The 13,423-nt window shown below is 49.1% G+C and overlaps 1 protein-coding gene across 6 annotated transcripts in view; it reads left to right on the forward strand.

The window, feature by feature from the left end:
- Window positions 1-13,423, forward strand: part of ARHGAP44 (Rho GTPase activating protein 44) — a 125,069-nt gene that overhangs the window by 101,229 nt on the left and 10,417 nt on the right. For all 6 annotated transcript variants that reach the window (XM_070773128.1, XM_070773127.1, XM_070773126.1 and 3 more), the window contains 7 exons: window positions 314-441; window positions 2,147-2,258; window positions 2,621-2,702; window positions 4,395-4,475; window positions 7,127-7,240; window positions 7,842-7,933; window positions 8,804-8,984. In XM_070773128.1, coding sequence (XP_070629229.1) covers window positions 314-441; window positions 2,147-2,258; window positions 2,621-2,702; window positions 4,395-4,475; window positions 7,127-7,240; window positions 7,842-7,933; window positions 8,804-8,984 — 790 coding nt within the window. The remainder of the gene's footprint in view (window positions 1-313; window positions 442-2,146; window positions 2,259-2,620; window positions 2,703-4,394; window positions 4,476-7,126; window positions 7,241-7,841; window positions 7,934-8,803; window positions 8,985-13,423) is intronic.

The following is a 13,423-nucleotide window of genomic DNA, read 5'->3' on the forward strand; positions in this document are numbered from 1 at the left end:
CGGGGATGAGGCGGGTGTGCATGGGCGTGTGTGGAGGTGTGTGTGTAACAGAAAGCCCAGCAGCTCTGCTCACAGCGGGCAGGCTTCCACCGCCTCCCCCAGTTCCTCCCCGTCATCCCCCGAAACTGCAGGAATGGAGATGCTGCAGTTGGACAGTGCTTCCATGGACATTGTTGGACAGTGCTTCCACGTCCACTGCTCCGTGTCCCTGGGACACTTAGGAGAAGCAGTGTGACCGGAGGAAAGGAAGGTTCCCGCGGGGGTGACCTGTGCTGACCCCTCTCTTGCTCCACCTGCAACCCCCACACCCCAGAGGCCTGGGTGGAGAAGCCTTCCTTTGGGAAGCCCCTGGAGGAGCACCTCACGATCAGCGGCCGGGAGATCGCCTTCCCCATCGAGGCGTGCGTGACAATGCTGCTGGAATGCGGGATGCAGGAGGAGGTGCGTCTGGGTGCAGCTGAGCTTGGCCGTGAGCGGGTCTCGTTGCCCGCAGATGGAGCCTCCGGGGTCTCCCCTCCTCCGTTACCATCCTCACCCGGCCCCACAAACCCAAACCTGGGAAGACGCAGTACAAGCCCCCTGTCCTCAAACTGGTCCTGCTTCTCCCATGAGCCTTCACTCTCCAGGGACAGTGGAGGATTGTGGGACATAATACCCTCACCCTGAGCACGTTATAGCCCCGCTCTGGCCCTCCTATCTGCATATGTAATGAGATTGGGGCTTTCTCCTCCTCCTCTTCCACCCCATTCTCCACCTCCTCTCTCCCTAATTTAAAAGATAGACCTTTTAACCTTTAGATCATAACTTTTTTTATAGACATCCTGAAAACTGATACAGACATTAGAAAGCACTCCGTTAAAAAAAGAATCCTATGAGACGTTGGCAACCATTGTTTTTATTGCTGTGTCAGTGGTCTCCTGGGACCTCATCTTTAGTTTCTTATGCAGGCAATTTAAAATTCATGATTCCACTTTCCTGTGATCTGATCAACCAATCAATATTTATCTATGGTATTTATTACTAAGCAAAGTATAAAAGAGTGAGATGGGGGCTTATGAGCTTATGGAGCAGATAAGTGTAGTGTCTGTCAAATAAGCCTGATTTATTCAAAACAGGTTTTTTTGACCCTGTTTTAAATGCCAGGTATTTTCATGTATAATACCAATGAAAACTGAGGTCTTTTTAGTCCCTGAGGGAAAGTTTTATGGAGGGAGGTGAATGGGGCCTTTTCTTTCCCCATTTTTTAAAAACTTTTTATTTTGTATTGGGGTATAGCCAATTAACAATGCTGTGATAGTTTCAGATGAACAGCAAAGAGACTCAACTGTACATACAAATGTATCCATTGTCCCCCAAACACCCCTCACATCCAGGACTGCCACATAACATTGAGTTGAGTTCCATGTGCTATACAGTAGGTCCTTGTTGATTACCCAGTTTAAATATAGCAATGTGTACATGTCCATCCCAGTTCCCGAACTGTCCCTTCCTCCTATCCTTCCCCTGGCAACCATCAGTTCCGTAAGTTTGTTCTCTAAGTCTGTGAATCTGGTTCTGTTTTGTAAGGAAGCTCATTTGTATCATTTCTTTTTAGATTTCACATATAAGGGATGTCATACAATATTTCTCCTTCTGTCTTACTTCATTTAGTATGATAGCCTCTAGGTCCATTCATGTTGCTGCAAATGGCAAAATTTTCATTCATTTTTATGGCTGAGCAGTATTCCATTTTATAGACTTACCATATCTTTTTAAATCCATTCATCTGCTGATGGACAGGTTGCTTCCATGTCCTGGTAATTGTAAATAATGCTGCTGTGGACATGGGGGTACGTGTATCTTTTCAAATTAGTGTTTTTGTTTTTCCAAAATATATCCTAAATACACAAGGACGGGACCTCGAAGTGCCCAAGGTTCGTTTAATCAAGTACGTGCTGAACCAGAACACCGGGTCACCCTGCCCTAGGTGCTGAGGCCACAGCCAGGGATGAGGCCCAGGTCCTGCTGTCCCAGTGTTGACACATGGTGATGGGAAGGAGGCCCCTGGGAGATCGTGGAGGAAGGGGGTGGGGAGACTGCCGGCCGTCGGTCTCGCTGTTGTGCCCTCAGGGTGCAGGCTGTCTGCTGACCCCTATCCTGTTGGCAGGGCCTCTTCCGAGTAGCCCCGTCTGCCTCCAAGCTGAAGAAGCTCAAGGCGGCCCTGGATTGCTGTGTGGTGGATGTACAGGAGTGCTCGGCGGACCCCCACGCCATCGCAGGTAGGCCTCTCAGCTGGAGGGGCTCCGGGGGAAGGGATGGGCGTGGAGGATGTACAGCCACGTGTCAGGGACACTTGAGCCCCTGGCTCCCCGCCGTGCTCCGGGCATGTCCACTCAGGGCCCCACTTTAGGCCTGGTTGCTTGTGCCCTTGAAGGAAGGAGGAGGTGATGGTGGTAACACGAGAGGGGAGGCCCTCACAGCCACACCAGAGCCTTGGATCCAGGCATGTGGCCCCCACCATGTGACCTGGTCACGAGGGTCGGGGAACCTTCCCCAAAAGTGCCCCCCATGGTGACGCTGGCTGGTAGCACGTGTCTGCCACGTCCTGGCAGCTCACAGCCTGTACGGTGTTCACGTCCAGGAGCTCTCAAGTCTTACCTCCGGGAGCTACCAGAACCTCTGATGACCTTTGAACTCTACGACGAGTGGATTCAGGCTTCCAAGTGAGTATGGCAGGTCTCTGTGTGTCCTGTGGGTGTGGTTTATGTGGAGCCTTAATTGAAACTGCAAGTGTGCCGCCTGGGATCCAGCGAGTCTGTATCTTGGTGTGTGTCGTGGGGAGAGGCTTGTACATGTGCCTGGAGAGCCAGGTCCCAGGGTGCGGATCGCAGGCTGGAGCCACCAGAGTGGCCCAGAGCCCCAGCTGGGCCTTCAAGAGGACTCAGGGAGGCTCCGGGCTCCCGTCACCACTCAGACGGCCCCCTACCCCTTCACGCTGGCCATTCCCTGCCACGCGACAGGTTTTGGTTCCCCAAAACCTCTACCTCATAGGTTCCTTCTGACTCTCTGGGTCCCACTCTGAAGGTCACCTCAGAGAGGCCTCCTTCCTGACAACTGGTGCCCAGCAGCTGGCAGTCAGGGTCTGCCTCATCCCCCGGGTTCTCTGCAGGGACTGATCAAATTCAAGGCTGTGTTGGTGTGGCTGGTTGGATTGTGAGCTGATGGGGAGCAGGGAGGGATGACCGTCTCTTCTGACTGCCTCCCACTCCCTAACCCCTACGACACTGCCTGATACACCAGAGACCCTCAGTATGTGAGTGTCGATTTTTTTTTTTTTTGCTGTGCTCAGCTTGTGGGCCCTTAGTTCCCTGAATACGGATCAACCTGTGCCCCCTGTATGGAGAGTGTGTAGTCTTAACCACTGGACCACTAGGGAAGTCCCATATGGATGTTGATTTTTTACTGAAGGAAAGACCTTGGCAGCATCTGCCCTTTGACCTTAAAGAGGATTGATGAGCAGAAAAGGGAGTTTTTCTCGCCTTGGTCAGGATGGAAGCAGGGACTTCTAGGGGCCCTGCGATGGCCATTCCCTACCTTGGGTCTTGAGTCAGGGGGTCAGAGCTGAGCCTCCCGGTGGTGTTTGCTTTTCAGTTTTTCTTGTTAAAAGGTTCTTTGAGCGTAAGGTCTTCCAACCCTGTAAACCTTGATGTAGGTTTTCATAAAAATGTATATTTAAAAATGTAGGCCTAACAAAAATAAATTATATATATATAGATCTTTCAGTAATCTCTTTTAATCCTTAGAAGATCTAGCAATAAAGAAACCCTTTGAGCAAGTCTCTCTGTAGAATGGAGAATCCTTTGGTTGTGGAAACTATCCATCTCTGAGTTGTGTCTTCAAGGGTCAGATATCCTTATGTCAATATGAGTTCATGTCGTTTACTTGTTCAGAAGGTGTTTATCGAGCATCTGTTATATTCCACATGCCGAGAAGCTTAATGTGCATCAAACTGTCTGTGGGACTGGCCAGTTGGCTGCCATGGTGGTGTGAGGGTGGAGTTGACCTGTTTCTGGTGTCCTGTTCTGTGCCGGATCTAACCTCCTGATGACATCACAGCCCTGCCCACTCAGGTGCAGGCGTATGTCCTCTGCCCTCACCTGCTGCCCCGGTACACATTGACCGGGGCCATGTGATGTGTACAGGGGAAGTTTTGTTAAAACAGCACAGGCAAGACTGAAAGATTATCGAGGGGGAAATAGTAAGAACCAAAGATATGAATGATAATAGTTTACTGATATGGTCACTGACAATGGCTGGTTTCTTTTTCTCAAATATTTCGATGGCTGTGAGTCTGAGTGCCGGTAAGACTTCATTGATCCGTACTCAGTCACTGGCTTTTCCTGTTAATTTTCCAGCATCCAGGACCAGGACAAGAGGCTCCAGGCACTGTGGAATGCGTGTGAGAAGTTGCCCAAAGCCAATCATAACAACATCCGGTGAGTGGACGATAGAGACGCCGGGTCAAGGTTATTTAAGCCTCACACACACGTTTCTGGGCCAAAAGGCGTAGTCACTGGCAAGCTTGGCGTTACACAGTGTCCAAAGTATATTTAACATGCAGGGTCTCTTTTCAACTTCAAGCAATCCTGGGAGGTTGTGAATTACCATCCTGCAGATGAGGAAGCAGACTGTATGGGGCTGTGAGATGCTGCAGGCCACCTGACCAGCTGCTGGCTGGTGCAGTTCTTTGGTTTGCAAGGAGCAAGGATGAATGCAGGCTGCTTTCAGATACTGGGGTTTATTGTAAAGATAGGTGCCTGTGGATCCCAGGGGCGACGCTGACCAGACCCTGAGCTGGATTTGACAGTTGTGTCCTGGAGCCAGGCTTCAGGAAGAAGAGGCTGGAGAATGTTCTCTGGTTTCCACTTGTCACCAGAAATTTTCCATGTGTCTGTCTCTTACTTTTCTCACCCTCACCCGGGTTTCACTTCCCACTGCTCTGCACATCTTTTCCCTCCCGGGCTTACGCTCTTTTCCACTTTCTGCTTCCTCATCACTTTGCACCAGCATCGCTCCTGGCCCGCCCCTCGTCGTCCTTGGAGCTTACTTAGATGCATATTTTCAGCTTCGGCTCCTACTGCCATCTGCCTGATTATTTCTGTTTTCCTGTTAAAAATCCCAGGAGTGACTTCTCATGGCGGATCCTCAGACAAACATAGGATTCCTGTATGACCCAGCAATTCCACTTCCGGGTGTATTTCCAAAAGATCTGAAAGTAGGGACTTGACTTTGTACACCTACGTTCATGCCAGCGTTATTCACAATAATCAAGAGGTGGAAACAGCCCACGTGTCCAGCAATGGATAAATATAGGTGAACAAAAAGTACATACAATGCGGTATTCAGCCTCAAATAGAAGAGACATTCTCATTCTTGCTACAATATGGATGAACCTTGAAGGCTGTATGCTAAATGGGAAAGAAGCCAAACACAAAAGGGGAAATTCTGAACAATTCCACTAAAAAGCAGTACATACAGTAGTCAATTCATAAAGATGGAGAGTAGAATGGTGGTTGCCAGAATGTAGAATGGTGGCTAGGGTAAGGGGGAGGGGTCAGGAGCAGCAGGTGGGCTGTCATTTCATGGGTGTCAAGTTTTAGTTTGGGGTGTTGAAAAATTCTGGGGATGGATGGTGGTGATAGTTGCATCACAATGGAAAGTAATGCTAGTGAACTGCACACTTTAAAATGCTTAAAGTGTTAAATATATACAAAATTGAAAGAGAGCATCCCACGAGCAAGAATCAGATCAAGAGCAAGAATGACTCTCAACTGATGCTAGGCCACTGGCTAGACTGTGGACTGACCGTGCTCAGCTCAGGCCCCATGTCCTGGTCCAGGCACGTGTGGCCTCTTGGAGGGTGTGATGCGGCAGGATGTGGGTGGAGGTGGCCCATCAGCAGCTTAGGGTCTTTGTGCTCTGTGGGCAACAGTTGCTGAAGGAGCTGCTTCGCTGTGGTCCAGGCAGCATGGGGCTGGACCCACTGTCTATATAACCAAGAGCCCGGGAAGAGATGGGCTCTGGGGTCTGGGGCCTGTGTGGGATCAGGCAGGTTTGGTATGGTTTGGAAGAGCTCTTTTTATGCTTCATTTGTGCACAGCTACTCACTCACTGATTTTTTTTTTTTTTAATAATAGCTTTATTGGCATAACCATTCATATGCCAGTGTCCCCTTTTAAAAGTGTTCAATTAAGTGGGTCTTTGTAAATCTGCAGAGTTGTGCAGCTATGACCTCTGTGTAATTTGAAAACATTTTCATCACCGCACAAAGAAATACTGTTCCCATCAGCAGTCACTCCCCATTTCTGCTTACCCAGCCCCTGGCAAACTCTCACCTATGTTCTGTCTCTGTCGACTTGCCTGCGCCGGGCCTTTCATACAGATGGAGTCATTCACCCCGGGGTCTCTGTGTCTGGCTTTTCCCCATGGGCATCACGTTTCCGAGGTTCATCCACGCAGTAGCGTGTGTCAGTATTTCATTGCCTTTGAGGGCTGAGTACTACTCCACTATATGAATGGGACTACGTTTTATTCATCTGTTCATCCCTTAATGGATATTTGGTGGTCTGTCCTTTTCAGCTATGATGAATAATGCTGCTGGGAACATTTGTGTCCACGTTTTTGTGTGGATGTATTTCTCTAGGAGTGGAATTGCTGGGCCACATGCTAAGTCTAGGTCTAACGTTTTCTTCATTGGCTCTCATAGCCCCACTGAGACACTGCTCCTAGCATGAGAACGTCCCCACTAGTGACACCTACACACCACTTCTCACCTCTGCACACAGGGAAGACAGGAGGTGACAGAGGTTTGAAAAGAAGGAGGGAATTTCTGGCATTACGCACTGAGTCAAAAGGAAAGATGGAGAATTTTTTTCTGGCCAGTTTGTTGAAGCAGACATTGACAACTAGCCCAGGAAGAGCTCTGTCTGTTTTTGGAGCATTCTTGTGTCCTGACACATGACACATCTTGATTATATTGTAGGATGTATGAGTCTTCTAATCAGCAAGAGATGTTTCCAGCTGGTGTTAGGGGATCATGGCTGGTATCAAGCCCTCATAAAACCTGGCCTTTCTCACTTCCTTTCAGATACTTGATCAAGTTTTTATCCAAGCTCTCAGAATACCAAGATGTCAACAAGATGACACCCAGTAACATGGCCATTGTTTTAGGACCCAACCTGCTGTGGCCACAAGCAGAAGGGTGAGTCCAGGGAAGAAGGGGTATGTAGGTCACACGGCGGGGCTGTGGGGGCCTGGGTGGGATGGTCAGGGCCCCAGATAACCACTAGCCTAATTTATGTGTCAGGTCATATGCCTGTCTTGAGCTGGTCCTTCTTTAGACTCAGGAGGAGGCCCAGAATTCTTCAGATAGTTCCTGTTGATAGTCTCAGAGCCAGGCCTGTAGCCAAGGTCTTTTCTGAGCTCATCTGGGTCAGCATCAAGTCTGGCAAGCTCCTCTAGGCCCCGGGGCCCTCTGTGGAGAGCGCATCCCAGCATTGGGATATAGAAGGACAGAGTGCTGTCTTGACAAAGAGAACAGAGCTGGGAAAGGATGAGTCTGATGGTTGTGAGAATCAGTCCTTAGACTTGGCGATTTCGTGTGTGTTATTCACTCATCTCCTGTAGGGAGGACTTCTGGGGATGTCTCCATTCTGTAGACGTGGGGAGAGGTTCAGAAAGGTGAAGTGGCCTCCCCAAGAGGACACACGCTTTCAGACCCAGGTGTGCAGGCTTCTGGTCCAGGGCTCCCTCCCTGCCTCAGCTGCTCACCTCCCCTGCCCTCCTCTGCCCTGTGCCCTCAGGAACATCACGGAGATGATGACCACGGTCTCGCTGCAGATCGTCGGGATCATCGAGCCCATCATCCAGCATGCAGACTGGTTCTTCCCTGGGGGTACGTGGCAGCAGCTGATGTGGGAGTAGGCTTCTAGGGGGAACGGGAGGTTGCTGTGAGTTCTGAATCTTTGAAATTGAGTGCCACTGGCCAAAGGGGTGTGTGTGTGTGTGTGTGTGTGTGTGTGTTGTTTTGTTTTTAAGCCCCCTGTGCATACCACCTTTGGCCAGTGGTAGGAAATCAGGATAAAGAAACAAAGGAGGTAGGAGTTCAAGGTAAAACTCTGTAGGTTCTGTGGCTGAGCTCATGAGCACTGCAGATAAATCGGCTGTAGTCAGGAGGGGATGAGATGAGACTCCATTTGAGAGCCCGCAGTCTTAAGTGAGATCTCTTTCTGTTTCTAATCCTTTAATTTTTTTTTCTCTTTGGTTTTCTGAAAAAACATCTCATCATCATTGTCTACAGATAGTAATATTGCCTGTTATTTTCTTTTCTTGACTAATTCCATTGGCTAGCACTTCAACAATATCAGATAACACTGTTGAGAGTGGACTTTGACCTCTTTCCTGATTTGATTTAGACCGCTCTGGCATTTATTTCAGTCTTAAATGAGAGGATTGAGGTAGATGATTCTGCCTTTTTTTTTTTTCGTAAAGAAAATACCCATCTGTCCCTGTTTGACTGAATTTGTTTTGTGAATCACAGATGAAAAAGTGCTTTATTAAGTCCCTCTTCTATTACATGCTAGGTGAGCACCATGAAATATAATAAGATGAGTTAATATCAACAGATGATCTAACACTGAACCATGGGATGAGATTTTCAGGGGTGACATATAAAAGAGTGGCCGTTTCTCTGCTGGTTTCCCTCCTGCCCAGGAATGGCTTGGCCAACCACAGACCACGTGTATCTATTCTGTCTTGCCCACAGAGATAGAGTTCAACATCACGGGCAATTACGGGAGTCCAGTGCACGTGAACCACAACGCCAACTACAGCTCGATGCCCTCCCCGGACATGGACCCCGCCGACCGGCGCCAGCCCGAGCAGGCCCGCCGGCCCCTCAGTGTGGCCACGGATAACATGATGCTGGAGTTTTACAAAAAGGATGGGTATGAGCTCGCGGCCCTGTCTCAGCTTTGGGGGAGGGAGAGGTTGACTGAGATGAATGACAGGAAGGCTGCACTTACCCAGCAGCAGTCTAAGTGGCCCTGTCACCTCATTCTTGACGCCAGCAAATGCTTTGGAATTTGTCTTTTAAACGTGGTTTTTAAGCAATTTGGTTCCTGTGTGAGGCGTCTCTAGCTGGGGGGATACCCTGGAGGGTCAGTTGTGGTTCTTCGCTCCCAGATGTCTCTGCATCGGAACTGGACTCCCCGTCTTCTCGGCCACACCTCGTCTGACTCCCAGTCCCCTCTGAAAAGCCATCCAGTTGACCTCTATGAGAAAGTTGTCACTGTGGCACCTCAGGGCATTCAGTGTCCACTGGCCCCTATAGTATGGTCTTCTGAATATAAAGAGCCAGGGTCGTCAGGATTTCTGTGGCTAGAGAGCCATCTCTCTGGGACCCCAGGGTCTGCAGGCAGTTTCACAGGTGCTGCTGGAGCTTAGGGGTATACAGGCTAAAACTACATAAGTCAAGCCACCTCAGCTAGTGCTGTGTGGATTAGTCGAGCTGACGCTGCCAAGTTCTGTCAGAATTGTGGATTTGTGGCCTGGATTGATAAGCTACTAAATTTTGAGGGTAGTTTGTTATGCAACAAAAGAGAATCAGAACAAGCTTTTAAAAAAGAGAGAGAAGAAAAAGGACACTGGGGGCTTCTCTGGTAGTCAAGTTAGGTTGTCAGTTTAGGTTAGGACTCAGAGCTTCCATGCAGGGGGTGCAGGTTCAATCCCTGGTCAGGGAACTGAGATCCCACATGCCATGCAGTGTGCCAAAAAAAGAAAAAGGACACTGAGGTCGCGCACCCCATGCGGCTCTGTGTAGCTGCTCTTTCCAGTCCTACTTGATGTGCCTGTAGCAATATCACTTCTGAGCCTCAGAGGGCCTCACCAGGCCAGCTGACAGCAACACCTGAATCCATGAGTATGTCCACACAGAGACCTTAGCCTGGAGGTACTGTAATTTGGAATGTTGTTGTTGTTAAGTTGCTAAGGCATATCCGACTCTTTGCGACCCTGTGGACAATAGCCCACGAGGCTCCTCTGTCCTTGGAATTTCCCAGACAAGAATACTGGAATGGGTTGCCATTTCCTCCTCCAGGGGATCTTCCTGAGCCAGGGATGGAACCCATGTCTCCTGCACTGGCAGGCAGATTCTGTACCCCTGAGCCACCAGGGAAGCCTGTGATTTGGAATAAGCACGTGTAAGAAGAAGTTCAGGAGCGACCTGAGGTGCTCTATGGAGCACAGGTTCCATGATGCTTCGTTATGTTGGGGCAGCAGGGAGGAGATAGACACCCGGGTCTCGTGAGTTTCTGAGACACATGATTCAACACATTGAAGCCACTTTCCTGAATGTATGAGTTTGTGGGGTCTTTTACATGCTGTGATCTGTCATGTATCTTCACAGCGGGCTGTGGCATCCTTTCCCAAGTTTATTACATCAAAAAGCCTGTTGTCACGAGATAGAACTCGTGTTCCAAGGAGCTTGTTTTTGTGATTGTGGATACTGGGGTCCTCTGAAGACCAAGTAGAAAGATGGAGAACCCCAAATGCAGCTACTCTGAACAGGGTTGTGGGGTGGTGAGGGGGTGCAGGAATTTTTCTTCAGACAGAACTTAAGGTTCTGGGTACCATGGAAACTTTGACTCATATTTGAGGCTTGGATTGTCAGCTCAGCCTTCAAGAGGTGTGTTCTTGGCCCAGGCCCCACCTCTGCTTCCACATTTCCTGGATTCACACATTTGTGGGTGCTGAGACCAGATCTGTGAAATGTTGCCTGGTGCCTCCGGCTGTTATTTGTCCTGGGGAGGTGAAGAAACTTTGTTACGCATTTAGGAGAGGAATGATCCCTAGAGGAGCTAGAAATACTTGATTCTGGCCTTCCTGGGGGAGTGTGGGCAAGGCTGAGCCAGGATCTTTAGGATCCTTCTTACTCATCTCTCATGTTGGCACCTACCATGCCACTGCTGCCCAGCCTCCAAGTTCATCTTAAATGGTCCAGGAACTCCCAAAGCTCCTGTGGATTTTGGGGAAGATACTAGGCTTTCTTGCTTCCTTTCTCTCAGCAAGTATTTGCCAAATGTAACTGATCTTCAGAACAAAAATCAAAACCTTCCAGATCAGTATAGACTTCTTGTTGTTCAGTTGCTCAGTCATGTCCGACTCTTTGCGACCCCATGGACTGCAGCACACCAGGCCTCCCTATCCTTCACCATCTCCCAGAGTTTGCTCAAACTCATGTTCATTGAGTCGGTGATGCCATCCAGCCATCTCATTCTCTGTCCCACCTTGTCCTCCTGCCTTCAATCTTTCCTAGCATTAGGGTCTTTTCCAATGATTCCAAATGTAACCAATCTCTAGATGAAAAATCAAAGCCTATCCGACCTCTGTATAGTTAAATACCTCAAATCCATATACCGTAATACTGTAAGTCACTTCAGTCGTGTCCGACTCTGTGTGACCCCATAGACGGCAAATCCATATACTGGCCAACATCTCTGGGTAAGACCGTTCCTGACCAGGATTCAAAAACAGCATGACGGGGACTTCCCTGGTGACCCAGTGGTCAAGACTCCACATTTCCACTGCAGGGGTCGTGGGTTTGATCCCTTGTTGGGGAACTAAGATCCTGCATGCCACATGATGTGGCCAAAAATAAAAACAGCATGACAGATGTCTATCCTGCTCCTGCTGCTGCTAAGTCGCTTCAGTCGTGTCCAACTCTGTGCAACCCCATAGATGGCAGCCCACCAGGCTCCCCCATCCCTGGGATTCTCCAGGCAAGAACACTGGAGTGGGTTGCCATTTCCTTCTCCAATGCATGAAAGTGAAAAGTGAAAGTGAAGTCGCTCAGTCGTGTCTGACTCTTAGCAACCCCATGGACTGCAGCCTACCAGGCTTCTACACGCATGGGATTTTCCAGGCAAGAGTACTGGAGTGGGGTGCCATTGCCCTCTCTGGATATCTATCCAACAGAGGTCAAAAAGAAATATAGCTGCCAACCCCTGACAGCTCATGACTTGGAACGGTCCAGAGCAAACTTCTGTTCTCAGTGATAAATGTATTCTTTCTGTAGAAATCTCTAACTTTCAGATTTTTTTTTCCTGGGGCAGGCCTTTGTCTCCTAATTTTTAAGGTCCTGCATCTTATCTTTTCCCTGTGTGGCCTGCCAGGTTATAGTGTGAAGTGTTAGTCACTTAGTTATGTCCAACTCTTTGTGACCCCATGGACTGTAGCCTGCCAGGCTCCTATGTCCTTGGGATTCTCCAGGCAAGAATACTGGAGTGGGTAGCCATTCCCTTCTCCAGGGGATCTTCCTGACCCAGGGGTCAAACTTGGGTTTCCTGCATTGGCAGGCACATTCTCAAGCTTCTGACTCACCAGAAAAGCCTAGCTTAGGATAAGCTACTCTGCAATACGAGGTCCCAGTAGGCTAGGAGGAGTGAAGCAGGGAAGAGTAGCTGTCAGTGGAGCTACCTTGCCAGCCATTCTGCCCCATATGAATCCCAAGGGGGAGCAGATGAGGACTCTGAACGGGTCCCCTCCTGGACTCTTGCCACGTCATCCTGCTTTCTGCTAATTGCTCTCCAAACCTTTTGCTTCTTGGGTGTTCTTTGTGGCCTCTGGCTTCTCGCCTCTGCCTTGATTCAATTATAAAGGGATCCGAAAACCAAGTTCTTCTCATTCTCACTGGAAGCAGTGGCTGTGGGGAATCTTTGATATCCATAAGCGATGTGGGTATCTGTGAAGTTTCTAAGGGAGTTGGTTGTTTTCGATGGATTGAATCTGGTGTTTTTTTAAAACAACACAAAGTTCTTTGATTCTTGCGACTATTCTTTGTGTGACAGAACAATGAGCAGAAACTTGTGACCTGCTTCTGTGACCTTCTGGTTGTATTCTTCTACCTCTGAGTAGCTCCCTTGCTCTTGGCAACATGCTAAGCCATTTTATAAATTTTGTCTTTGGGTGGCGTTCTAGCTAGACGTCCAGACACTTCAGCCTGCCAATGTTTCAAGCACGTTTCCATTAGCCTCTGAAGGTAAACATGCTTTGACGCCTCCAAGATTGTCGTTCTTGCCATTGCGATTCATTGGTCTATAAAGATTTTTGTTGCCTTTTGAAGACATCTGTGAACCTTTGATGCCTGTTTCCTGGGCACAGGGCATGCTGCCTGCCCCACAACAGTCACTTCAGCTGGGAGAGTTGTGATGGCAGGCGGCGTAGCTGTTTATGAAAGCAGAAGCGTACATTCACCTCTTGATTCTTGGTTGCTGACGCTTTGCTACTGCGATTTAGTGGGTCTCATTGGTCCCCCCTCTGCGTCCTCCCCTTGGTGAACCAGGGGATCACCAGGTAGCCTGATGTCAGGGTCCATGGTGCTGGGAGA

This window comes from Bos indicus, chromosome 19 (genome assembly GCF_029378745.1).
Source record: "Bos indicus isolate NIAB-ARS_2022 breed Sahiwal x Tharparkar chromosome 19, NIAB-ARS_B.indTharparkar_mat_pri_1.0, whole genome shotgun sequence".
In the NCBI taxonomy this organism is placed as follows: Eukaryota; Metazoa; Chordata; class Mammalia; order Artiodactyla; family Bovidae; genus Bos; species Bos indicus.